Source organism: Neolamprologus multifasciatus, chromosome 2, assembly GCF_963576455.1.
Source record: "Neolamprologus multifasciatus chromosome 2, fNeoMul1.2, whole genome shotgun sequence".
NCBI lineage: Eukaryota > Metazoa > Chordata > Actinopteri > Cichliformes > Cichlidae > Neolamprologus > Neolamprologus multifasciatus.
In genome coordinates, this window is record NC_140440.1 from 20,398,087 (window position 1) to 20,425,935 (window position 27,849).

At 44.1% G+C, this 27,849-nt stretch overlaps 2 protein-coding genes across 2 annotated transcripts in view; one reads left to right on the top strand and one right to left on the bottom strand.

Moving 5' to 3' along the window:
- LOC146524280 (POU domain, class 3, transcription factor 4-like) lies at positions 1–14,011 on the top strand. The gene has a single exon (XM_085134371.1). It carries the CDS (start codon positions 180–182, stop codon positions 1,263–1,265), a length of 1,086 nt encoding a protein of 361 aa, XP_084990497.1. The 5' UTR covers positions 1–179; the 3' UTR covers positions 1,266–14,011.
- Positions 9,973–27,849, bottom strand: part of LOC146524281 (ribosomal protein S6 kinase alpha-6) — a 22,257-nt gene continuing 4,380 nt past the window's right edge. The window contains exons 6-22 of the mRNA XM_085134326.1: positions 25,987–26,066; positions 25,157–25,263; positions 24,001–24,038; positions 23,117–23,259; positions 22,918–22,988; positions 22,712–22,800; positions 22,479–22,543; positions 21,943–22,045; positions 21,658–21,782; positions 20,737–20,859; positions 19,905–19,994; positions 19,662–19,820; positions 19,422–19,583; positions 19,258–19,334; positions 19,029–19,146; positions 18,628–18,768; positions 9,973–10,236 (exon numbers count right to left, since the gene is read on the bottom strand). Coding sequence (XP_084990452.1) covers positions 10,111–10,236; positions 18,628–18,768; positions 19,029–19,146; positions 19,258–19,334; positions 19,422–19,583; positions 19,662–19,820; positions 19,905–19,994; positions 20,737–20,859; positions 21,658–21,782; positions 21,943–22,045; positions 22,479–22,543; positions 22,712–22,800; positions 22,918–22,988; positions 23,117–23,259; positions 24,001–24,038; positions 25,157–25,263; positions 25,987–26,066 — 1,817 coding nt within the window. The 3' untranslated portion in view covers positions 9,973–10,110. The remainder of the gene's footprint in view (positions 10,237–18,627; positions 18,769–19,028; positions 19,147–19,257; positions 19,335–19,421; positions 19,584–19,661; positions 19,821–19,904; positions 19,995–20,736; positions 20,860–21,657; positions 21,783–21,942; positions 22,046–22,478; positions 22,544–22,711; positions 22,801–22,917; positions 22,989–23,116; positions 23,260–24,000; positions 24,039–25,156; positions 25,264–25,986; positions 26,067–27,849) is intronic.

Consider the following 27,849-nt stretch of genomic DNA (forward strand, 5'->3'; position numbering starts at 1 on the left):
TTTCGGGTGTGCGCCGTCATTGGCGGAGACGTGTCGTCACCGCGTCTCGGTCGGACTGTGAGTGGTGGTGGAGGCTGTCAGTCACTCCCAGGCTGCTGCTGAGCCTCCGGAGAGAGGGAGATGTCAGAGGCTGAGCTGCTCCCTCTCTTCAGTAGCATTAGTGGGGTTGAGCAGCCAGCATGGCCACAGCTGCCTCTAGCCCCTACACCCTGCTCAGTTCCAGTCCCATGATCCACCCGGAGAGCCAGGCCATGCAGCCTGCTAGCCCCTACAGAGGACATCAGAAACTGCTCCAGAGTGACTACCTGCAAAGCGTCCAGAACGGGCACTCCCTCGGGCACCAGTGGGCAAGCAACCTGTCGGAGGGGAGCCCCTGGTCGGCCTCCATGGAGCAGCAGGACGTGAAACCGGGCCGAGAAGACCTCCAGCTCGGCATCATCCATCACCGCTCTCCGCACGTAGCGCATCACTCTCCTCATCACAACAACCATGGCAACCACCCGGGAGCCTGGGGGACTCCGGTGTCCCACAACTCCTCGATCACCAGCGGGCAGCAGATCAACATCTACTCCCAGACGGGCTTCACTGTCAACGGCATGCTGGACCACGGGGGGCTCACACCTCCACCCAACCCGCAGGGCCAAGGCATGCACCCGGGCCTCAGGGACACACTTAGCCCCGAGCACAGCGACCTCGGCGGACACCACTGCCACGACCACTCCGACGAGGAGACGCCGACTTCGGACGAGCTGGAGCACTTTGCCAAGCAGTTCAAACAGAGGAGAATCAAACTGGGCTTTACGCAGGCGGACGTGGGTTTGGCTCTGGGCACGCTGTACGGTAACGTCTTTTCCCAAACTACTATCTGCAGGTTCGAGGCTTTGCAGCTGAGCTTTAAAAACATGTGCAAACTAAAGCCGCTGCTGAACAAGTGGCTGGAGGAGGCGGACTCGTCCACGGGCAGCTCCAGCAGTATAGACAAGATAGCAGCTCAGGGGAGAAAGAGGAAGAAGAGGACGTCCATCGAAGTGAGCGTGAAGGGTGTTCTCGAGACGCACTTTCTCAAGTGTCCCAAGCCTTCCGCGCAGGAGATCTCGTCGCTGGCGGACTCGCTTCAGCTGGAGAAGGAGGTGGTGCGCGTGTGGTTCTGCAACCGGAGGCAGAAGGAGAAGCGCATGACGCCGCCCGGAGAGCAGCCGCCCCACGAGGGACCCTATTCTCACAGCGGGAGCGCGGGAGACGCCTCCTCGTGCCATGATCTCTGACCGAAGCACCTGGAGGAATCCCCCCCACGCCCCCACCCCCTCCGACACACACCTCCACTTCCACCCGGTACAGACTCTCGAGCGCTCGGACGCGCGGTGGCACCTTGTAGTCCTTCGCACCTGTCCCGGTACAGACTCGCCCGGATGCCTCCAGCACTGAAACAATAACAGAGATACCTGTTCAGCCTTCGTCATTGTTTTTCCTGCCACGAGGGCATTATCCTATAGCGGCATATCAAACATCACATTCCAGATCACCTTTCTTTTTCTATTTTCTTTTTTGGGAGAGCCCGCCACTTTTTTTGTTTTCTCTCCATCACGGATATACATACAGAAAATGTGCCTAATAACCTGCCAGCGCCTTTGGTTTGTGTGTGTGTGTGTGTGTGTGTGTGTGTGTGTGTCACCGTTTTTAACATCAGCTTGGTAATAACGATAAGATGGGACTGATGGTTTTGTTTTTATTGTTGTTTTCGTGGCTTTCCTCACACACGCCGTGCTCCCGTTGTACCCACGATCGGCGGCGTGGAACCAGTAATAATAGCAACAACAACAACAACAACAACAACAATAACAACAATAATAATAATAATAATAATAATAATAATAATAATAATAATAATGTTACTGTTCTTAATTGATTTGTACCAGCACCAGAGGCCATTTTTTACACTCCACCTCACGCTTCCCCCTCGGGCTTTTCCAACGCTTTAGTTCTCCTCATATTTACAGTCATTTACTTTGTAACGTAGAAGATCTGTATTTTTTTTGTGTGTGTGTGCATTTGCAACCTTAGGCCCTCATTCCAGCTGTACACCCACTCTACATGACTCTTGGAGGACTGTTTTGCTTTCTTTTACTTTTGGCCTGTAGCTTACGAGGGTTGTACGAAGCCACGCGCAGTTGCAGCTCTATTTATTCATTTACTTCTTTTTTCATTTCGATCATCTTCGACCATTTAAACTGTGCGGACTCTGAAAAAGGACAAGAAAGAGCCGAGAGTCTAGAAAGCAACGCTATACACCTGCCTATAATTTTAATGTACGTTCACTATCGAAATTTTATAATCTTAAATACTCCTGTTATTTGGTTTATTTCTTAAGTATTTTTTCGAATATTGTACAGTTTTATATATTACCCTTTTGAAGTCATTAATTTAAATAAATGATCTTAGTTATTCACGCACTTGATTAGCAGTGTTTTAAAAGAAAGAAAAAAGCAAACAAACACGCGAAAAATTAAAAAAAAACAAAAAACAAAGGAAAAAATTATTTTCAATAAGACTGAATGAACTGTTTCGGCGGTTTTATTCCAAATTTCAATGACAGCTCAAGTAATTATTTATTTTCAGTATAAAGCTTGTATTATGTTTTTGAAATAAACTATGTATGTTGTAATAAAACATTTCTTGCTACAACTGCTCACTGTCTGAAGCAGAAGTCAGCTTCTTATTTTTGTTTTGTTTTAGAAAAGTAAAGACTATTCAGAAGTTGTTTTTTTTAAATCACAGCTTCCTCTTATTGTTATGGAAATAAAGCAATAATTTAAATTAATCACAGCACTTTAAAAAAAAAATATTGCTTTTAAAAGCTTGTATATAATGTGGAGCATTCTGTGTGGGAAATGGTTCGAGCTGAGCTTGTGATTAATTCTGCAAAGTCACCAGTTCAGTCCCTTAATGCTGCATTCAAACTCTTATATTCAGGGGAATTATATTGTTAGGCGGCGTAACCTTCACTTGGCCTCAATGTCATGTCAAGAGGCATCTTTTGCCAAATAAATAACAAATAAATAAATAAATAAATCCCTACAACTAACAGCTGTAAAATATCCAGTGGTTCACAGAGACCCTGCACTGCAAACTGAGACGCTTTCTCCTGCAGTTCCACTGAAATGTTATTGTCCGGGCCCTCTGCCCTTCTCAATCAGACATGCGTGATTTATCGCCTGGGCCGCTGGGCCTGACAGCAAAACACAATGACACACATATACTCAGACACACACACACAATCAGAAGCAGATGAATCTCATTTCAAAGGCTATGGCTGTGTATAATTGGCCGTGCCAGGACAAAATAAAGCTGTACTCCCCCTTTAGAAAAACGAAAGAAAAACATCATAATGCCCCAAAATAATTTAGGGATGGTTTTGGAAATAAGTAGATACATTCAGTACTGCTTAAATGATTCAAAAATAGATCTGGAGAGGGAAAGTGAAAGAGGGAGAGGGAGGAGAGGAGAGGCGGAAGGGTGCTAGGCCTTGCCTTGAAATAGGGAGCCTGACTGGAATACTAATGTGTCTGAATTTATGCATCTCCTCAGTCTGCAGCCCTGAGAGGGGGGTGGGGGAGACAGAGAGAGAGAGAGGAGAGAGGAGAGGGAGGAGAAGGGGAGAGAAAAGGGTGTGAGGGTGGAGGTGAAGAGGAGGAGGAGGGGGGTAATGTAGAAGAAGAGAAAAGTAAAACCATGGCTGATTGATTCTATCCATCTATTTTAGTCTGAAATAATCCCCGGCTTCTGGGAGGAAGAAAATGACCCTGGAAGGAAGGAAGAACCCAGAAGCCGAGCAAATAAAGCAAAGCAAGCCAAGGTCCACGGCGGTGCTGCGGTATCCTTGAGCCTCTTCCACCTCTCCTTCCCCATGCAAACCCATCCAAATATGTTTTTAAAGAGTAACCGACGCCTCGGCGTGAATAACTTACCAGTTTTAAAAATGATGGGGAGTTTGTGTAAAGGATATTGAGTAAAGAAGAAGAAGGGAAAAAAGATAACAGGTGCAAGATGAAAGCATACTTCAGAGGTATTGAATGATGAACTTCAGGTAATTATTTTTCAAAAAAAAAAGGAGAAAAAAACGCTTCAGGTTGGCTCGGCTCAGCGCTCTGGCAGATAATTGAGCTTCTGAATCAGATCCTGAGTGACTGAGTGACAATAGAGAGGCAGGAGTGGTGAAGTTGTGCAGTAGCAGTTTTGGAGGATGAGCAGAGTTGTTTACTTGCAGGTTATAATGGGAGCAGCTGACTCACACCTTTTCTTTTTTTCAGAATTACATCTCTTCTCTAACCTTTTGTTCTCTTTTAATCTATTCTCTCTTTCAAAGAATCTGTCTGAAAGTTAAAGGGGTTTTCCTGTATTTTTAATACTGTTATTTTTGCCCATAATCATAATAATATTAATACAACCTGTCAAGCTCAGTGAAGCGATTGAAACACTTTGTGATTAAAGTAACTTCAGGTGGTGCAAAGATTCTGGGGAAGGCAGGAAAGAGCAGAAGGGGCTGATATACTGTTTGCAGTAAAACGTTGGAGGTTAAAGCAAGGACACTCAACATCACATTTCTCTTTAATTAGACAGGGCTGCAGTCTATCTGACATAGCAAGAGCACAGAGAAGAGCCAAACAGCAGCCAAACAAGTTGTAGCAAGAAATGAGAGGATGGGAGTAATGAATGTCGGCTGCTCGTCTGCCACGTGGTTCTTTCACTTTTGGACACCAGTCCTGTCTCTTCCTTTAACTTAAAGTGTATAAAATGATCCGCTCTCCTGATGTTTGCTGTGTCTGCTGCGTTACCTGTCGTACTGCGTCCTATCTGCTTAGAACTAGACACCTGCTGTATTTGACCACATGTGACCAGTTCAGCCCCTCATTTTTATTTCTCTTTTTTTTACTTTTGCTTGATCCGAACTGCCTAAAACCTGGCAGGATTTGTATGAAAAACATATATTCCAACCAAAACTTTAAAATAAAGTTCAGTAAACATGACCACAATTACGCAGACTAAAGAAATGTAAAAAATGACAATGTTTGATAAAGGAATAAAAAGAAGTAAAGCAAATAGTTATTATTATAGTGGATGTTTATGGAAAACAATCCAAAGATTTCCAAGGACACAAGAAAACTCTTCAATAAAACACACCTTACATCCTAATAAGAATCTGTTAGGACCGAGTGGTTCAGTCTGAGAGGCCTCAGGTGAAGCTAGAGGAAGAAAAGAGGGAAAGATTTGATTCATTCTTCATAAATAAGCTCTAGATTCAGAGCATAAAGAAAAAAAGTTAACTTCCTCTCATGGAAATTGATTTAGTTGTTTTGGAGTCTTGTCTTTACGTTCCTATTTGTTAGCAGCACGTTTCACACTTGTTGCAGGGCGATTATAATGTACACCACAGCATTTTTCAGCCTCTGCTTGTAGGATTATAACCTCCTGGTCCTGCAGGAGCACAAAGTCTCAGTGAGAGAGAGCAAACTTCACAGCTGCTTTATCGCTGCTGGTGCTGATGGACTGCAGGACAGTCAGCTCTGTATACCTTCCAACTGGAGAGACAGAAGAAAAGCAAGCAGGGTGAGGATGAGGAGGAGGCGCATCTGCAAACAGGTGTAAGCTGAAATCAGTTTCACCACCTCAGCTCTGGTATTGTGACACCAGGGTCGGCAAACTGTTAGGTTGGGTGGGTTTGACTCTTCCAGAAAGGATTGCTCCATCTCTCCTGGCAAAAGCATAAATTTAGTTTTTGTACGTGTGAGTTTTCCAGGTTTCTCACATGAGTGGAGCCACTGATGAAGCCCTTTAAAATCCCAGAATCACTAGTGTGCCCCCCCCCCCCCTCACACCGGGTCAGTAATTAATAATAAAAATCGTGTCAGTGGAACAGCTGCTTCTGACATCCGGTTGCTCCTCTCTGTCTAGGCTGTGTCATTCATGCCTTTGCAGTCAATTAAAGCTATATTACCGCTGTGCAGTGTGATCCATCAATTAAGCAACATGTGAACACAAAGCGATACAGTACAGCTTGACATTTTCCAGGCTGCACTTTTTCGTTAATGTGACGTTAGGGTGGTCACACGTGGCCCACGATTAAGCTGTACAAAGTGCCAGGTTTATAGGGGAACCCACGAACGTGGAAACACACAGAGAGAAGAAAGGCCTGTTTGTGGCGCAGTGAGTAAATCACTGTGTCTGATATCTTCATTTGAGACAGGGGGCTGATCACCGCTCGTCCTGCTTGTTCCACATTAACTCATTATCACACGCGCTCACTCCATTAATTCTCCCGCTTTTATTAGCTGCAGGAGCGCGCGCGAACACGCGCACAGTGGACCGATGACAGCCACTGCCTCTACCTCATCTGACAGCTAATGGCTTCATTAGGAGCAGCGTGTTAATTGGCTGACTTTTGGGAGACGCTCGTTAATGAGGATAAATAGATTCACACCTGAGCGGGGCGCTACCCAGCCACAGCAGCACTGTGGGAGCCGTGGAAGAGACGCGAGTGTGGGCTGCAGATACGACTGCATCGGTTTGAGTGAGCGGAGAAGAGACCTGTCCCGCTCTCCTTCTTCCTCCCTGCCTAAGCGCGGTGGTGTTTTCATTGCCAGGCAGACTTATTAGCCGAGTGGTCGAGGCCAAAACAAAGAGCAGTATGTCAAAGCAATTAGCCCCACTGTTTACCTCTCAGCTCCCACGATGACTGCAAAATGCATCTAATCCAGGACAGAGAGAGAAGGAGGGAGTCAGCTCAGACAGTTTCAGGAAAAGGACAACAGCTGGTCCCTGGGCCAAAGTGTAAAGTGTGTGTGTGTGCATTGTGATGGGAGCAGTCCTCGTGCCTCAATCCATCTGCTTTCCTGCCTAGACCCTCCATCCTCTGCTGTCTGCTCGTGACAGCTCCGACACGCAGAAGCGCGCTTCTCCTTTAACACGCCACTGCTTAGAGGAGCTCATATCCTCAGGGGAGCGGGGTGGGGAGGTGGTGCTGGTGGGGTGGGCAGACAAAATGGAAGCAGGCGAGACTGATGATTTACATCAGGGTAGGAGGACACGGATCCAACCTGGGACGCTGCGTGTTCAACGCTTGTGGAAGTTGGCATGTACTGGAAGGTAATACCACCTAGTGGTAGCTAGAACCCGCTGCAGGTCATTGATGTTTGTTGGGGGAGGCAGGGGAACAAAGGGAAGGAGAAGCGGCTCGAGATGCGCAGGTATTTTGGAAAGAACCGGTTCACTCAAGTTCCCAAACGAAAAACTTTTTTTTCTGACACAACTGTTAAAGCTATTTTAGTTGGAACATCATTTAGTTTTCAACAGGACAATGACCCCAAACACACCTCCAGGCTGTGAAGGGCTATTTGACCAAGAGGGAGAGTGATGGAGTGCCTCCACGGTCACCTGACCTAAACCCAGTCGAGATGGTTTGGGATGAAATGAACCGACAAAAGAGCCAACAAGTGCTCAGCATCTCTGGGAACGCCTTCAAGAGTGTTGGAAACCATTGCAGGCGATGAAGAGTGTGCAAAGCAGTAATCAAAGCAAAGGGTGGCTATTTTAAAGAATCTAAAACATGTTTGGAGTTATTTCAGACTTTTTTGTTTACTACATTGCATCATAGTTTTGATGCCTTCAGTGAGAATCTACAACGTAAGTAGTCATGAAAATAAAGAAAAACCATCAAATGAGAAGGTGTGTCCAAACTTTTTGACTGGTAGTGTAGCAGAGGATGTTGTTAATCAGTTTCAATTACTTTGGTGTCAATAAAATTAACAACAGGTGTAGTAGAGGGGCAACAATGAGACAACCTCCAAAACAGGGATGCTTTCACAGGTGGAGGCGATTGACATTTTTCCTTCCTCAACTCTTTTTCTGTTTGTTTTCCACTAGAATTACACTCAGGGTGAGTATCACAATGGTTCAACTGCTTATTAACATCAATATCTACACAGCCAGTCACATGGCAGCGACTTAATACATGTGAGTTTAAGACCACGTGCTGAAGTTCAAATTGAACATCAGTGGGGAAGGTGATTGAGTGACTTTGATTGTGGCATGATTGCTGGTGCAGACTCAGGCTGGCCTGAGTGTTTCAGAAACTGCTCATCTGCTGAGATTTTCCCACACAATCAGGTGATAGAAGATAAAACAGACTGCGTTGAGCTGATAGGAAGGTAACAGCAATTCAAACAACCAGTTGATACAACCAAGATGTGCAGAAGAGCATCTCTGAATGTCTAACCTAGAAGCAGCTAGGCTAAAGTAGCAGAAGACCATGATGGGTGCCATTTCTGTCAGCTAAGAATAGAAAACAGCCAACAATTTACTAGGGTTCACCAAAACTAGACAATAGAAGATTGAAAACAACATCATCTGGTCTGATGAGTCGATTTCCGCTGCAACATTTTGTATGGTGAGAATTTAAACCCTAAACTATTAAACTATTGCCGTTGACCGTCATTTAATGACCAGAGTGTACTCATCATCTGATGACTGTTTTTCCTGCAGACTGCTACACCATGTCATATAGTTTAGATCATTTCAAACATGAGATCGGTGTACTCAAATGTCCTCCACAGTCACCAGTTCAATATAGTAGAGCACCTTTGGGATGTGGCGGAACAGGAGATTCACACCATGGATGTGCAGGTAACTGTGCGATTGCATCATATCAACATTGAACAAAATCTCAGGAGTGTTTCCAGCACTTTGTTGAATCTGTGCTACAAAGAATTATTAGCTAGTACAAAAGTGGGTTCAACAGTACCTGTTGTTTCTGCTCTTCAGGTATTCTAACCAAGTAAATCAGAAGGATCACTAAAACTGAAGTTACCTCTTCACATGAACGCTGGCTCTGTCACACTCATGTGTTAAATCTGCCTCAGCGCTATGTAACAAAGCAGCGCAGACCACAGTGGATGCATGTCAATAATGATCTTTAATGTCAATATATACAGAACTTGAAAGAAAAATAGAATCTTAAAAATCAAATGAAATAAATACAGTATCATACAATTTCCACAATGTCTTTTGAAGAGATTTCCATGGAAATGTTTTTTTGTTATTCATTTATTTATTCTTTTAAATTCAGCCTCTCTGGTTCGACAGGGTGCGTCCCATCCCCCCCAGAGAAATCCCGACAGCTCCCCCCACATGCTCTTCATCTTCATTATGTTCTATATAGTTATCATTTTTGCAAACAATTTCTTGTTACCACATAGTTTCACCTTCAGTACCGAGACAGTATCTTTTGTCCGTCTGCAGCATGTTTACGTCTTTTGATACACAAGTAAAACAAATCCGACTGAGTTTTAAGGGAAAAGCAATACAGGATCTGTCCACACATGCGTTTATGTTACCAAAAGTGCTGGGAAGTGATTTTGGTTCTGAAGAACCTTTAAACCCGTTTCAAGCAGTATCTGATTTTTTTTTTAATACATTTATATATATTTTTTGTCTCAGAAAGGAAACAGTCTTGCAAAGTACCTCAGTCAATACCAACTTGCCAGCACTCTCACACATAAATCATTACTTCACGTTGAAAAACAAAAACAAAAAAAGTTAGAGTAAAAGCAAATGAGGGGAGAGGAGGATGGCGGCGCGAAGATGAAGAGCAGTGTGTGTGGGGGGGGGAGCACAGTTTAACCAAAGCAGCTTTTTAATCAGCCAATCACAGTGAAGGAAAACATCAGCTGGTGCGTTTCTTCCTCACATAAAAAGGAAGAAAGAATGAAAGGCGAGGAGGGTAAGTGCATATGAGAAGCTGTGGAAATAAATACAAGTCTGTCTCCCCAGCAGTAACAGATACGAGGTTCCTCTGTTCGTCTTCGGCTGACTTCTGCAACGCAACCTCGTCCAGTGTGTGTGTGTGTGTGTGTGTGTGTGTGTGTGTGTGTGTGTGCGCGTGCAGATGTTCCGGTGTTTCAAATAAATAGATTTAAAAAAAAAAAAGAAAACCTGGGAGACAGTAGTTTTGACTGGCCAAGACTTGGGGCTGTGGGTGTGCGTGTACTTTTTGCTTTTTCTTGTTTGCGTATGAGTCTGACAGAGTGAGATCAAAACTGGTGGGTGAGAAACATGGGTCTACATGTCCGTTGAGGTGAGTTTCTTCATGCTGCGTCTCTGGGCTAAACTGGATGCTGCCACAGGCTCCAACACCGGCTGACTCGTCTTCTGGCTCAGAGCTGAATAGGTGGCAGCCATCGCTCCCTGATGAAACAAAGACACGTGGCTTTAATGTTTCAGCTGGCCTCACCGCCACTGCTACTGTATAACTATATAATTAAATTGTTTCTTACTGGCTGGGAAAAAGATAGTAGTTTCAATAATGTAACAGAAGCTGACGAAATATTGTTAAAGTTACAGTGTTTTAGTAACGAATGAATGTTTTGCATATACAGTGGCTTGCAAAAGTATTCGGCCCCCCTCAAACTTTTCCACATTTTGTCACATTACAGCCACAAACATGAATCAGTTTTATTGGAATTCCATGTGAAAGACCAGCACAAAGTGGTGTACACGTGAGAAGTGGAACAAAAATCATACATGATTCCAAACATTTTTCACAAATAAATAACTGAAAAGTGGGGTGTGTGTAATTATTCAGCTCCCTGAGTCAGTACTTTGTAGAACCACCTTTTGCTGCAATTACAGCTGCCAGTCTTTTAGGGTATGTCTCTACCAGCTTTGCACATCTAGAGACTGAAATCCTTGCCCATTCTTCTTTGCAAAACAGCTACAGCTCAGTCAGATTAAATTCAAATTCAAATTCTATTTGTCACACACACACAACCATACACAGTATGACATGGGGTGAAATGCTTGTAGCTGTGCAATGCAATGCCCGACCATTAAATGACAGAAAAAAAGTTTTACAGTATTTACAATTTACAGGTTACTACAAAAATTTACAATTTAACTTAGAAATTTACAGTAAAAAAATGTGCAAATAGCAGAAAGATATTATAAAGATTATAAATTATAGGAAGTGTGCATAAAGAAAAAGAAAAACCAGAGTGCGTGTGGTGATGTGATGTGTGTGAGAGTCCAGTCTTACACCTGGTTCAGGGCCCGAATAGCCTGGGGGAAGAAGCTCCTCCTCATTCTCTCTGTTTGGGCCTTAAGGGAGCGGAAGCGCTTCCCAGACCTCAACAGTGAGAAGAGTCCATTGTTGGGATGGGAGAGGCCCTTCATAATCTTCCTAGCTTTGGTCTTGCACCGCTTGGTGTAGATGGACAGCAGCTCAGTCAGATTAGATGGACAGCGTTTGTGAACAGCAGTTTTCAGATCTTGCCACAGATTCTCGATTGGATTTAGATCTGGACTTTGACTGGGCCGTTCTAACACATGGATATGTTTTGTTTTAAACCAATCCATTGTTGCCCTGGCTTTATGTTTAGGGTCGTTGTCCTGCTGGAAGGTGAACCTCCGCCCCAGTCTCAAGTCTTTTGCAGACTCCAAGAGGTTTTCTTCCAAGACTGCCCTGTATTTGGCTGCATCCATCTTCCCATCAACTCCGACCAGCTTCCCTGTCCCTGCTGAAGAGAAGCACCCCCAGAGCATGATGCTGCCACCACCATATTTGACAGTGGGGATGGTGTGTTCAGAGTGATGTGCAGTGTTAGTTTTCCGCCACACATAGCGTTTTGCATTTTGGCCAAAAATGGACAGATTCCCCCACCTGAGCTGTAGATCTCTGCAGCTCGTCCACAGTCACCATGGGCCTCTTGGCTGCATTTCTGATCAGCGCGCTCATTGTTCGGCCTGTGAGTTTAGGTGGACGGCCTTGTCTTGGTAGGTTTACAGTTGTGCCATACTCCTTCCATTTCTGAATGATCGCTTGAACAGTGCTCCGTGGGATGTTCAAGGCTTGGGAAATCATTTTGTAGCCTAAGCCTGCTTTAAATTTTTCAATAACTTTATCCCTGACCTGTCTGGTGTCTAAATCCAATCGATAATCTGTGGCAAGATCTGAAAAATGCTGTTCACAAACGCTGTCTATCTAATCTGAGCTGTAGCTGTTTTGCAAAGAAGAATGGGCAAGGATTTCAGTCTCTAGATGTGCAAAGCTGGTAGAGACATACCCTAAAAGACTGGCAGCTGTAATTGCAGCAAAAGGTGGTTCTACAAAGTATTGACTCAGGGGGCTGAATAATTACACACACCCAACTTTTCAGTTATTTATTTGTGAAAAATGTTTGGAATCATGTATGATTTTCGTTCCACTTCTCACGTGTACACCACTTTGTGTTGGTCTTTCACGTGGAATTCCAATAAAATTGATTCATGTTTGTGGCTGTAATGTGACAAAATGTGGAAAAGTTTGAGGGGGGCCGAATACTTTTGCAAGCCACTGTAAATTGTCATATTTTCCCAGATTTGGTAAATGAGATGGTCACATGTTTTGTCCAACCAACTGCAGTTCCTCAAATGGCTGTTTATGACTCCCAAAAAGTTTGAAAATCTAACTTTACAGTAAAAATAAAAATATCTAAACTATTTTTTTGTTTAATGGCTCACCGGTCCGTGAGTCGTTTGGTACCGGGCCGCGAGAGTTGAGGCTCGGGTGTAAAATTTGTGGTTTTCAAGTTTTTTTATCGTTAACTCTGTTTCTTTGGGTCTTTCCCCGTGTTGTAGTTGTGAGTCTTATTTTGAAAGAAATATTTACGCGTTACCATAGCGACCAGAGCACTAAGGGGCAGAGAGGAGGATGTTACTCTCAATGTTGTTGACGCATTTCAGGAGGACGCTGCTAATAAAGTTACACAATTACACAGTGAATTCACATTTATTATTATATTTACAAAATACCACAGTTGTTGTCTCGGCCGTATCATTTTATTTTGTTGTATTTATCCGCGACACCTTAAAGGCCGGTCCGTGAAAATACTGTCTGACATTAAATCAGTCCGAGGCGCAAAAAACTACGGAGACCGCTGTTATAATGGATATGATACATTTGAGTGACAGGTAGGGGCCAATATACTGACAACCAAGGCTGAAAGGTGATTTGAAAATGTCTTTGGGTAACTTCCTCCTCTTTTAGCAATCCTCTGTGATCCACATCGAATTGTTTTCCCCCCCGCCCCGAGTAAGAAAATTAAAACATGACAAGCAGCTACTCTCCCGCACAGTCTAAGAGTCCTTGATTAGGCATCTAATGTTTCCGCGGTTTACAGTTTAATGAGCTTTTCTGTGTGGATACAGTTAATTATTGAAAGTAGACATTAGGCAGAATTCTGACATGACCAGCAGAGGTTACGGTGCAGTCCAGGCTAGGGCTGGGCCATATCATACCGTTCACGGTAATACTGGTATAATGTTGGGCAATGATAAGAAAATGAAATATTGCAATAGAATTTGGGTAAAACGGGCATGCGCAGTGCCTTTGTTTTCATACACACATGGAGGAAAAAGCATGGCGGCGACGGAGAATGAGAAGAGCAAAAGTGGATCATTCAATAAAATGGATGAACCAGAACTCGTTTGTAAAAATGCTGCAAATTCAGTGGTGTGGAACTGGTTTAGCTTTCGTCCATCAGATACTCAACAAAGCACTATTTTTGGTAGCGCATGCTAGCAGGCCGTCGTTATTACCGTGTTGTTTGGAAAATATGGCACACTTAAAATCAATCCTTTGATTTTTCTGAAAATCAACAGTGCCCCTTATAATCCCGTGTGCCTTATGTATGAATTCTGGTTGTGTTTACGGACCTCGAAACAATTTTATGTACACGGTGCTCAAAAATCTGTCAAATGTTTTAGTACGACTTTTTTTTTTTTTTTTGCCTGTCCCGTTTGGCTCTTTTGCCATCAGAATTATTGTCTAAAGGCGAAGAAAGATGCCCAACGGATTTACTTTACCAAATTGACCATCCCAGCCTTGCCGTAATGGTCTATTTGATTCACCTTTTATTGTTTATTTTATTTATTTTTTTATTTTCACTTGCTAGATATGGGACAGACTTGAATGAGGAAAAGAAAAGGGAGAAAGGAAGAGGGGGAAAAAAAAAAAAAAAAAAAAAAAAAACAGTGGAGAAGAGGGACAGGATAAAGGGCAAAAAAAAAACAAAAACCAACTAAATAAGCAGACAAAAAAAAATACATATATCAATCACCTGGATCACCTGTTGAGAAAGAAAAAAGAAAACAAGCAGAAGAAAACTAGAGCAATACAATAAACAACATCGCAATGATATATGGGAATATAACCAGTGTTGGGAAGGTTACTTTTAAAATGTATTCCATTACAGAATACATGTCCCAAAATGTATTCTGTAACGTATTCCGTTACGTTACTCAATGAGAGTAACGTATTCTGAATACCTTGGATTACTTAATATATTATCATGCTGTTTACAACTACATGAATGTACTATTGCTGTGATTTATTACTGTTACTGAAGGTCCGCGGCTCCGAACCGTAGTAAAGGGACCTCTGGCTAATACGGTGGGTTCTGTGTCGGGCTCGTAGCCGCAAACTAGCTTTACTTTGTTGTCTGGGTCAACTTTGCTAGCGAGAGACAGAGAGAGGCGTTGAAAGGCTGCTCCAACGGAACTTATTGTTTTTGGAGGAAAACACGAACACGGTGTACAGTCGAGTCTTAATAACTTACTTACAACTGGGCTCGTCAGGCACTCTTCTTGGCTGCAGTGGTTATTATTATATTTACATGCTTCCAGCTCCCGTTTTTGTTCGATGACAGCTCGTACTTTTCCTTTTTCTCCCTCCCTCGCTCACAGACACATAAGGGGTATGGCAGTCCATTCTCCCTGCAGCACGGACTACACTGCCTATGATGCTACATTCTTTAGAGCTATACCGGTAGCATTCTGCCTATTAGCTTAGCACAACAACAACAAAGGCCTCTCTCACCCAGGAAACACGCAGAGAGAGAGCGTCACCCTGTAACCATGGCAACCGTGACGCTGCCACCTGGAACAACAGAACGTAGCTGTCAAACAAAACCCAAACAGGCCTGACCCGCCACAATATGAAACAGGGAAGTACCGCCGTGTAATCCATTTATTTCAACAAAGTAACTGTATTCTAAATACCACCTTTTTAAACGGTAACTGTAACGGAATACAGTTACTCATATTTTGTATTTTAAATACGTAACGGCGGTACATGTATTCCGTTACTCCCCAACACTGAATATAACAGTAAATACTAAATATTAAACATTATTGTGCAGCACGTAATATCGACAGCGCACAGTGTGCTTTGAGGTAGGAGCCAAAAAGGGTGTAGTTTGTGTGTGTGAGCACCCGTGTGTACACCTGTGAGCATGGACGCACTTGTTTTTAAAAGGTTCCTTCATGTAATCATCTGATAGAGGGTGTGGGGAGCCACAGCCCCGTCCACCAGGGCATGAAGCAGGTATGGAGGAGATCAAAACTCCAGACATCCAGAGGCCCCCAGAACACAAGAGACCAAGGAAGACCAACAGAGGGGCAGCTGCGCCACTATCCCAGAAGGAGCTGAGGAGAGTCCCAGATGAGGGGTCACTCAGCAGCCGCGGAGCAGAAGCCAGGGGGACGTGCCTGTGCAGTGACGTGCCCGTGAGCTCCGCCGGCAGCTAGCTGCGCCAGAGTGACCGAGCCTCAGGCCAAGAGGCCGACGGCACCCCACCCCCGAAGTGGACCGAGCGAGCCCCAGGCTCCAGGCCCCGATAAGCAGCCACCAAGGAGTGAGCCGGTGTGTACCTGGGCGCCTATCCCCGGACACAAAGAACAACCAACGCGCCAATGTCTGAGGGCGTCTGCCACTGGCAGGGGAAGTGGTGGGGGGAGATAGGCCTCCATACCTTAGAGGGCCTGAGATGTCCCCAGAGAGGTGGCGTCTGATACCCAACCTGACATATAGACACAGACATACAGGCACACACAGATACAAACATCCATTCCCACCCTCATGCTCTCATATGCAATTACTCAACACTCAACCAACGTGGAGACAGACATAGAGAGACACTGTACACACAATCACACTCCCCAAGCGTACTCTAAGAACCGGGTCTAGGTACCTTTGCCCCTGGAGGAGGAAACTGCACCCAGACCCAGGTGGTGTTACCCTTTTCCCTGTGGTGGGGAGAAGCAGACCGCCCCGACTCGCAGCAGCAGGGAGGCCCCACACTCCAGACCCCAGTCGGACGGTCAACCCCTCCTCCTGGCCCCCCGCTCCAGCAGGACGCAGAGAACGGGGGTGTGAGAAGACTCCAAAACCTCCCTCCGCCCGCTCATATGTAGTGTTGATGCCTCCCCTGCACCCTGGTGACACACCTTTACCCCAAGGCCCTGCATGTGTGGGTGATTGTGGTGGAGCGGGAAGAGGGAGGCAGCTGGAGATGGGGAGGGAGGGAAGGAAGGGAGGGCCGAGTGACCCCTCCCTGGGGCCAGCTCCCCCGCTGACCCTAGTAGGCACCCCCATACTCCGCAACCCGCCAGGGAAAGGGGGCCCAGGCCCATCCGGACCGGGGCCCAGAACAGCAGCGCCGCCCGGCCCCACAGAGCCCGGGACAGCCCACCTGACCCCACCACAGAGAAAACTGCACCCACCCCGTCATCCACTCATCTTCCAGACTACACAAGACAATAGACGCCCAGGCTGAGATCTTCCTCCACCTCTCCTGTATCTCCCCCTCCTGCAGAGTGAGTTCCTGAAGAGAGGAGAGCTCCTGCAAGGTGTAACAACCTCCCCCACCAGTTGAAGAGCCCCCCCAGGTGGCTCGATGCACTGGCGGCACCCTGCGCCAGGGCCGGGCTCCCATACACCCACAACCCCAGCAACATACCAACCAGGACCCAAGCCCCCGAGGCCCGGCCAGGGCCCCAGCCCGGAGACGGAGTGCCCCCAGAACCTCACGCCCGTCCCGGACCCACCCAGGGGCAGCCAGGCTACCAGGTCAGTAACCCACGTCTGTCAGCACAGACCCTCCCATAGCCCCGCTGCACACAGCCACAAGGAAACAGTCACCTAAGAGCCAACAGAGCCCCTAATAGGCCATGACTGCTACCCCGGGTTGAGCCCCCCAAGGAAGATGCTCCTGGGGAACCCCCCGACGACCTAAGCCTGTCCCTACCCCCACACCAATCACAACAGCGAAGGTGGGACCAAACTATGACCCCCCACCCCCACTAGGTGATGGAGCTAATCAAAGGAGCCCAGAGTACGACTTTGCTAAGCTACGAAGCCGCACAGCTTGATGGATTGTCGGAGCATTACAGCTATCGTAGGCAGGAGCCTCACGGAGTGATACGTACTGTACTTCAACATAATATTACCGTATTGTGTGTGTATAACCTCTTTCTAAGTTTTGTGGATATTACACATAGTTATGCTGAGGATATGTCGGCCAATTTCCACTGGAAATGCCTTTTGGTTAAACTGTCAGCAAGGAATTTGCATTTGCACTGTTAAATTTTTTATATAACTTTAATGCACATAAAAAACAGCTGCTTGTTTAAGTGAAAATACATTGATGGGGGTTTTTTTTTTTTGCACTAATAAAGTTGTGGAGTTGTAAAGTATTTTGTCTAGTGTCAATTATATCATCAGTTATATTTCAATGTATCAAATGTATATCGTGATAAATATTTTTGGTCATATCGCCCTGCTCTATTCCAGGCTACCTAATGTTAACTGAGCAGTCTGGAGACATAAGGATTAACAAAGAATTCTTGGATTTTTAGGACTGAAACCTGCTGTTAATCTGGTCCTACCTTTAATGGCGACATTATCACCAGATCAGGAAGTGTAAAAAGTCGGAAGCAAAATCCTGTGCATGACTCTGGCCTTTTATACAGCTGCTGCTCTCTGAGATTAAGAGAGAGGTCAGCTCAGCTGGGTCGAGTGCTTAGCACAAATGATACCCAGACAACCTGACCTGGCCCCCGTGTGTCCAGCCACATTAGGGCGTCCGTATTCCAGCAGAGTGAGGGCAGAAATGATTGACCTCTCCACTCATTTGCCTTAGACCCATTCCTGGCTCCAGTCTTAAATACAGGCATTATTGTGCTTTTCAATTTGTGACGCCTAAACTTTGAAACAACCTTCTGCAGTATACAAGATCTTCTCAGTCTGTGGTTTGTTTTAAAGCATCTGCTGAAGAATTACATCCCCAAACTGGCCCTTTCATTTGGCAGCAGTGGACAAAAAAAGTCCTCAAAATCCTGAAGTTTTGGAGGAAATCTGTTTCACTGAAGCCACCGACATCACAATCCGAACACTTTTAGCTCCAACTTTGCACCCACACGCGCCTCCGTACACAAGTACTAGCAGTGGCTCCACAAATAGCCTCCATTAAACCGTTTACTCTTCCTCAGCCTCCTCATCTGCTCACAAATCTGCTCGTTTCCACCGCACATCACTCCATAAATAAAAAAAAAAAAACAACAACTTCCTTCTAAATACAACGTTATCACTGTCCATCTGTGCACACAGGGCACAAATCTTCTGACGTAAATGAGAAAACTCTTACAGGTCTTAAGTCCAGCACACATGTTGAGGTGTTACTAATCATTTAACTGTAGTAGATAATAATAATTGTTCCTGTAAATTGAGGTCTTTGTTAGCGGGATAGGTTTGGATCTACTCACCTTGACGAGGTGCGGTGCATCATGGCGTGTGAGCTGGAAGTGCGGTAGCGTATCTCTGCACGTGATCCAGGAATGCTTTAGAACCTGCTCTGCTGTGTATCGCTGGTGAGGGTCCACATGGAGCATATGGGACAGCAAGTCCTGGAATACACAAATACAGATTTCTAAAGATTAAAGCATACATTTTAAAAAGCCACTATGAATTCATACGGGTATAAAGGTTTAATTCTGGCCAATTTTAAGTCAATGGCATAATTTGTATCAAACTTTTAAGTACATGGGACACGACACGGGTCGTCTTCATTAAACTTTACAACGCTAGGTTTACAAAAGGAAACATCACAGCTGCTTAAAAGGAAGCCCAAACAAAAGGATTTAGAACAATGTGTCAGTGTGTGTACCTTCGAGCTGTCTGACACAGTATCCCAGTTGCCACCCGTCAAAGAGAACTTCCCAGATCCTATCCGGAGAAGAATTTCTTCCGGTGTGTCGTTTGGCCCATTAGCGAATGGTGTGTACCTGACAGCAATGAAAACAAAGCGCAGATTATGAAATGCAGAATCGTATCACATGCAGTTTGCTATTAATCATCCAAACGACTCCTGAGAGTTCTCCTGTGTGCAGTCTTACCCTGCTAACATGGTATACAGCAAGACTCCAAGGCTCCATATATCACAGGCTGCATCATAACCTTGTCGCATTAGTACCTACGGAAACAAAGAACACCACAAGCCATCAGACTCATAAACAAAGCAAATCTTGGATTCTCATTTTTTGCCTTGCTTCCTGCTCACCTCTGGTGCCACAAAGTTGGCGGTGTAACAGGGGGTTAGAAGGAGGCCGTTGCCTCCCCGGAGCTGCTTAGCGAATCCAAAATCACAGATCCTGATGGAGTCGGGATTCCCCGAGTCATCCATGTACAGGATGTTGCTGGGCTTCAGGTCTCGGTGTACTACCTGAGGAGAAGGAGAAGATATTCAGAAAACGTGTCCAAATTAACTCTGCTGTGCACGCGCGTGTAAGCGTTTCCTCACCCCTTGGCAGTGGAGGTAGTCAACAGTCTTTGTAATGGTGTAAAGAACAGCACTTGCTTCTCTCTCGGAGAAAAACTTCTGCCTGAGGATTCGATCCAGCAACTCCCCTCCCTTCATCAGCTCCGTCACCAGGTATACATACCTGCCCTCGTCATACACCTGACACAGAGACAACACAACCCGTCAGAATATACCCGCCAAAAGCCGACTGTGTCGGAAAGCTCACACATAAATGTCACTGACGTCTTTCAGAGTGATGATGTTGGGGTGCTGTCCATATCGCATCAGGATTTCGATCTCTTCAGAGGGGTCCCTCTTACTTTTGTCTATAATCTGAGTAAAACAAAAACACAGTATTGGTGATCAAACAACTCTAACTTCTATCAGAGACTTGAGACACTAAAAGCAAACTCTGAAGCTGTGCTGCCATCTGCTGGTGCTCTATGAATAACCAAATTCCATTTGAGTCGCTCTGTTTTAAATGTATCGATAGTTAAAGACGCTGATGTCCACAAACTCTTATTCTACACACATCAACTGTACTTTCATTGGCCCTACCGAGAGGTGCAAAGCATGTGTAATAAAACAAACCAGTCATGCCACTTAGCGATCTATTAACCCGCAGCTGCACGACACTGCAAACTAAAGAAGCTACAGTTTACATCCATGCCTGTCCAAGCATGAGAACGCACACAGGAAAGGCTTTGGAGGAATAAAGCAGGCTCCACAGATTTGTGTCACCAATTCAAGGTCTGACATTCACGTATGTTTTTAAAGAACTTCTACTTTTAGACATTTTTATGAAATTTTGCTATAATCAGTGTCAGTTCTTGAGGACCGGCAGTGAAGATGCAGTGATTTTGAAAGAACCCAAATTCTAAACAGCTCACGTCTGACTCCGAGTGCACATTTGTGCTGTAATGTAATTTACATAAACGTAATGAAATTTCCCAACATGATCGAGATGCAGTTATGAGAAAACAAGCCATCTAAAAAAACAAAAACAAAACACACTTCTGTCCTCTGGTATAGATTCTTTAACATGTTCAGAGGTCACAAGGAAACAGCCGGTTACCTTCACAGCATAGTCCATGGCAGAGACTCGGTGTACACAGCGTTTACAAATAGAGTAGGAGCCGACCCCGATGTCCTCCTGCAGCTCGTACATGTCAGAGAACTTGGCTGAGCCTCCGTGCAGCTGGAAAGGGCAGGAATCATAAACATTTATACAGCATCCTGTGACATTACAAAAAAAAAAAGTTCCAGCACAGCATCACCTCGTGTCCTTCACGAGCGACACTGAAGGATGCAAGTAACACTTCAGCTTGTTGCAAGTCAACAACGTGTATCAAATGTTAGAGCATCCTGGTAATTTGAGTCCCACAACAAAGAACATAATGTCAGTGAAGTTGACCTTTGGAGAAAATAAATAAAAAGACTGAGTACTTCATCATTTTATCTAATAGTTTGACCTTTAACCACCAAATGTTTAGCAGGTCAACCTAACGTTCAGGTGGACATCTGCACCAAACTGTCCAGAGTGAAACTATTGCTGCACATTTACACAGGTGCTCCGCAGCAAACCTGCCATCGACTTTGTAATGTGCCTGTTTGCATTACAAGATCATTTAATTGGGATCCTAGACCTCTGCCACCAATCCAAACTATTCCACTGTAATTATAATCAGTAGACAACAGAAAGAAACCGTGTCAGCAGCACTCAGGTATTAGTTACAATGTTTCAGTGACCGATCTGTCTTACTGTGTTCTGCACAGAGCTGCAACTGCATCATGAAATTTATGCATGGCTCCAAAACAGGAGGAGAAACTGCTGAATTTCTAGCGATTACAATAGTTTCTCATGAACGCTGCTTCATGAAAAGAGAGAGAAAAAAAGTCTGTGTGAGCTTCGTGCATGCAAGACAATACTTCAAGTACCATTAAGTACCTCGTGTAAAGAGTGAGCGAATACAAGGTTACGATAATGCATCTTCACCTGAACTATGGGGAGGATGCTGAGCAGCGGGGAGCTCTTGTTCTCATCCATGGGGGTCGGCGCAACAAAACTGAAGCCTTTGAAGAGCTGGTGTGCATTAGCACTGGGCGGGATACCTGGGGAGTCTAAATAAACCAAGATAATTCAGAATATAAACAGACTAACATAAACACCCACTAACATTTTGCAGTTGCTGTTTCCATGGCTGCAGGACTAGCTGTTGCTTGTAAGCTTAAAAACATGTGAGCAGAACGTGCGTGCATGCTTGTGTGTGTGTAGGTGTACCTTTCGGCGTTTTAGCGGTGAACTCTGGGTCAAAGCAGAACGTGTCATCTGGTTTACCTGCTGCGGGCTTGAACGGGGGCTGGAGCTCTCTCCTGTACAGTTTCTGCAGGTACAAAAACGCAGGAGACACGTAAACGTGTGAGGAATCAAACTATCACAGGCCGTCTGGAGCGTGTGAACATATGTGCAGGAGAGGCCAAGACCCCTCCCAGATTAACCCCCTGAAATCCCACCACCGCTTGGTCCGGCCAATAGCATCCTGCCGGCTCTTAAACGCTCATGCAGGGCTATTAGTGCACACACAGTGAGAATTGGACCTCTGCCCAGACTCATGCACACACACATACGCACACACACACAAACACAGATCCCGTGGCCAAGACTGATGGCCAGTAGTCACCACGCCAAGCATTTGTTAGGTGTGAATCCTCAGCAGAAGCTGGGGAGTTGTGTGTGTTTATGTGTGTGGGTGTGTGGGAGAGAGGAGGAAAAAAAGAAAAAGAGTGTGAGAAGTGCGTGTTGGTGTGTGCACTCACATTCCAGTCGATGGTGGAAAAGAATGCATGGCGTTTGATCTCTTCCACGCCGTCGGGCCCGGCCCCTAAAGACACAGATGGTTCTGGTTCAGTTAACCCAGCGTTATTGCTTTTCATCGACTCATCCGCACATTATTAACCTCTTGGCCGATTTCGAGGTAGAAGCGGATGCCAAAATGTTAACCAACCTTAGGCTTAGTGAACAGCGTGACTTGACGATCACGTTTCCTTACCTAGCCTGTTAGCAGGGTTACGTTTAAACAGCATTCTCAGCAAACTCTGGGCTTCCAAACTAAGGAACTGGGGCATTCCCAACTTAGCTCTGCAGGGAGAGACAACAGAGTGACAGATGAACATGTGGGGGGGGGGGGTCACTGTTATCATCTACATATCAAAACTTGTCTGACATGCCTTAATGATGTCATGCATAATGACTCACTTGAGAATCATGTTCATAGTCTCATTGCGGTCTTTCCCTTGGAATGGTAACGTCCCTGTGAGCATTTCAAACTGCAAACACACCATAGGTCATCTTTTTTCCTTTTACTTTAATGTATAAAATTCCTATGAATACATATGTCCCATGTCTTTTCTTCCTATTTAAATCAAGTTTGTGTGAGGTTTGTGAGGTTGCGTACCATAAGTACTCCCAGAGACCACCAGTCTGCACTCTGCGTGTGTCCTCTCCTGTTGACCACCTCAGGGGCCATATACTCCACCGTACCACAGAAGGAATATGCCTTCTTATCAGCATCTACCGACTCTTTACTCAAACCAAAGTCTGTGTAACATAGTAAAGTTTTAGGTAAGAAGTTACAGATTTACTGCAAATGTTCGCATTTGGATTTTACTTATTTATACAAAACACAGACCATGCATATTAACATTGCTGCATTTAAATAAAAATGTAACCAATGCAATACACGTACGACTTCTAACCAAGCTAACTTGCAGATCTTTTCCTGGTTAGGCTTTTAAGATGCAGTATAGCAACACAAATATAAATCAAACAGTTAGAAAACAGCAACAGCAACCACAACAAACAGGAAATAAATAGAAATAGTTAACCCATTTCAGTGATCACAGATTTGCTTATGTTTAAGGCATAATTTTACCTTTGCATTAAAAACTGATCTTAAAATTTTTAATGTTTTGTTAATGCATCTAATCAATATCATTACTATGAAACTCCCGTTATCCCGCTATCGTTTCATGCTGCGTGCTTTTAAACTGAAACGCAGCTACACTGATCCATCATCATCAAATGAGAGAAAGCAGGAGGACATTTCCGACTGTTAGTTTGATTTCTGACAGCAACATCGGGCGTCTCTGGCAGTGAAACTCCGTCGTGTGTGAGGAGCACACGAGTAAGATATTTGACAAACAGCAAAACTAGTAGGACTCAATACTCAACAGTAGTGGCACATCTATCACTTTAAGCATGGTCATATTTAACAGGTTAACTACATTAGACTCTTTCCTGATTCTTCATAGTCAAAAAAAGTCAGAAGGTAGCTCATACCTGTTAACTTTATGTGTCCAGCTTCATCAAGTAAGATGCTGAAAGACAAGAAGAGATTTCACACAGAGGTGAGCATTAAAGCATCTCGTGTTTTGTGATTTCTGCATAAAGCACTGACTAAAGCGAGTGAGTTCTGAGAGGTTTGTATAAAACGTTCAATCCGTATGCTGCAGACATTTTATGAAAAACGGAGCAAAAGCCAGAAAAACTAAACCAAAATTACTTTTCATACAGCAGGTAAGTTAGAAAACAAAAATAACCCTTCAACTGATTTTCTTGAAAAATAAATGTTTTATTTGTTTTAAATCATTTTCTACGCATCGCCTTGTGATATGGAGAAATTTTACTAGATTTATGGTATGTATTTATGTTAAATTTTCATTTACAGAAATGAAATCATATTAGAGATGGAGCAATTTTGTATTTGTAATGAACCGTGATCCAATACTGATAATTATGTTTTCTTTTTTTAAAGTGCATGACCGCAAAGAAAGGTGCTGTCTGGAGGTATCTCACCCTCTCTCACCAATAACTTGTTTGTTTCACAGTAGTTCAGCAGGTTTTTTTTGCGACTGGTTTTGGCTGAGTGAGCCACAATAACAGAGCCTCAGACAGCTTCTTTCTCCATTCCAACTGTTATGTTAGCCTCCCAACAGGCGTCAAACGCTGCCTTGCATTTACAGTGACCTGGCATGTTGTCAGCTTTACTCTGCTCCACTCCGTGTGTGTGAGGGCCGCACACAGTGGGGAAACTAACGCAGACTCAAACTGAGCTGAGATGTTTCTTCTTTTTTTTTTTTAAAGTCAGATTTTAAAAAAATAAATCTTTAACTATTTGAATTTATGCATACATATATATTGATTAGTCACATTTTATTTTACGTGGCTGTGTAATCAATTGTTTTTACAGCTATTGTTTTAATTCAGACTATATGTTAATTGTATTAGCTGCTAACAACTAGCTACACACACACACACACACACAAGTTTGCAGCAATATAGGTGAAAGATCAAAGTGGTTTTGTACTTGAAAATGTTTGCAATGAAACCAAAAGCAATCGGCTTTTGCAGTTCCCTTCTGTACTCCGTTCTGTGCCATTGCGCGGGGCTATGCTACGACAGGCTGAAAGGGGAAGATGAGGTCTGTGATTCTTACTTCTCTGGCTTGAGATCTCTGTAAACTATGCCCAGGTTGTGCAGATGGTCGAGGGCCAGGGCCAGCTCTGCAAGGTAGAATTTCACATCTTCCTCTGTAAACATAACCTGATAAGAACTGGACAAATTTACTCTTTGAACTCTGAAGAGAAATTCAGCAGCAGCAAAGGAAACAAAAAAAACAAAACTTGAATATTAAGCTTCAGTTACCAAAACAGAGAAAAAGTGTATTATCGTTATTGTCACAATAACATCAACATTTCAAATACGTTTCAGGATTCGGCAAGCTGTTGATCTGACGCCGCTGGCAGCCATCGCTTTGGTTCTGAGACATGCTTTCAACAATAGGTCTATCCAGAAAACAATCGCACATTGTCTGAGTGCCCTGAAAGCATCTGAGAAGAGCTGAGCCGGGAATCTGACTGACAAGCAGCTGATGATGAAAAAGGGGGAATAAAGATTCCAAGAAAAAGCACTTGCACTCATGAGGAATTCAAGTCGGAATTTGAATAAAAAAATAAACAGAAGATATCAGAGACAAATGACTTGGCACATTTATGCGCTTTTAAAATACTCATACTCGCATCATCGCATACTAAAATTGCACCTGCTCCATTAGTTGCCGTCATATTTACATTTCCTTAGGGTTTATAAATTAACATTCTGGCATCTGTAGCTCTGAGTTTCACAAACATGGGCACTAATAGGATTTTTATTTTTAAGAACATCTCAGAATATTTTTTTTTTAACAAAAGTACAAAATAAACAGAATAAAGGCAAAAATAAGCTTGAAGGCATAACAACATGTAAGACAACAGAATGCCAGCTTACCTCTTTGGATAAGCGAGTGAATACATCCCCTCCCCTGAGAAAGTCCAGTATTAAATACAGTTTCCCTTCTGTCTGAAAGGCTGCGGAGACAGGAAACTGACAATTTATCCACAAGCCAACAGTATTGTGATTTAACAGAGATGTCGAGATGAAATGTCAAATCCTGTTAAATAACTAAAGCATTCAAAAATATTTTGATAAATGAGGTTAAAGGCATTTCTGACTGAAACACGATGCGGATAAACAGCTTACACCATGTTAAACCCACCCTGAATACATTCTGTATGATCATACAGTTACACGCACATGAGACATTACAGCAACATCTGATTTCAATCGGTTCTGCAAACTGTTTTTTTCTGGAGCAGAAAGCAAAAAAACCTGAAATGAACACATGGTTCTGATTTCATGTAGAGGGTCAAAACTTTACATCCGCGTATTAATTCAGCGCTGCTGCAAGTTCCAAATGCTGGTGAATGACTAGACTCACCAGCAAGTCCAAGGAGCTCAGAGCACGTCTGGGAAAGACGATGACAGATTTTGCACAAGTCAGGGACATCTCTTGAAGCCATTTCTAAAGACTTTTATAGTCTAAGATTATCAGTTTAAATGAAGTGCAGCCACTTTGTCAGAGTCTGAAAAGGACTCAAAAAGCTTTGATGCGTACACTACAGCCCTGAACTCCTCCAGATATCACCCAACAGACGTGCACGGGGGAACGCAAATGCAGTCATGCTGAACATTAGCCCGTCTTTAACCTGATAGCTCCCTACTATAAAGTCTGCGATGTCGAATTATGCAGATGTGTGAGCAGCGCAGCTATCTGTCAGGTGCGTTCCCCTACTGAGTGGGCATCATGTTTACCGCTTTCAGCGTGCTCCATCAAAGCAGCACCCTCGTTTAAACAACACTGAGTAGTTCCAGTTGTGTTAAAAACACCTGAAGTACAACCTTTCATTCTTTGTGCTAAGGAGAAAGGACAACTGTGGAAAATATCCTGACCGTTTTTTCTGAAATTGTCCGACGTTTACACGTTAAAAACGACAAGAACATTTGGCTCAGCTGACAGGAAGTTGGAGAAATTATCCAGAAATCACCAAAGCACAGGTCTGCATTGAAGTAGAAGCGGCTAGAAGGCAGAAGTGGGAATGAGCAGACACCCCATGAATAGAATATTACTGCCATTTCTAACATTTTGCAATGTGCAGAGTATTGCAACATATATTGTAATTTATTACCTTTTCCAACTGCAAATTATGTCCTCAAAGATTAACTTTAACAGTGCCTGTTTAATCCAATAAGACAAAGTTATCGCACTTCAAGTTTTTCTTGCTGTAAAATGAGCCAAACACACCAGCACTGTCACTAAAACCTGCCATAAATGTTGCCATAAGATGGGAGTTAGCCTGCCATCAGTCTGCAATTGAATGGGGTCAAGTTGGCTATTGCAAGCAATCTTTTTAACTGTGATCAATCATTGAAAATCTGTTGCTTGCTACATAGAAAGAAATTCACATTTGGACGAAATGCATATTTAACTATTACCACTGCACTCAGCAAACTTCCTGTTCTTCAGGAATACCACCGTTCTGCAGGGTTGCCGCTGATCAACCAGCCTGCGCAATCACATTGCGATCAAAAGTGGTCGTGAGTGTGCGACAGCCTCAAGCTCGAGGCAGCCATTTAGTCACAATAAGTTGCAGTCGGTCAGAGAATATGAAAGAAAATCATCAGACTGCCACAGATTTTTTGCAAAGAGGTTCTTTTTCCATTTTTACTGCTGTGGTGGATGGTGGTGCATGAGATGAGCCAGAACATTTTATACACTTCATAAAATACACATATTTGGTGTTTCTCTATTGA

Bases quoted from the DNA above. Each gene is read 5' to 3' on its own strand.
- LOC146524280 (XM_085134371.1), top strand. From the start codon at position 180: ATGGCCACAGCTGCCTCTAGCCCCTACACCCTGCTCAGTTCCAGTCCC.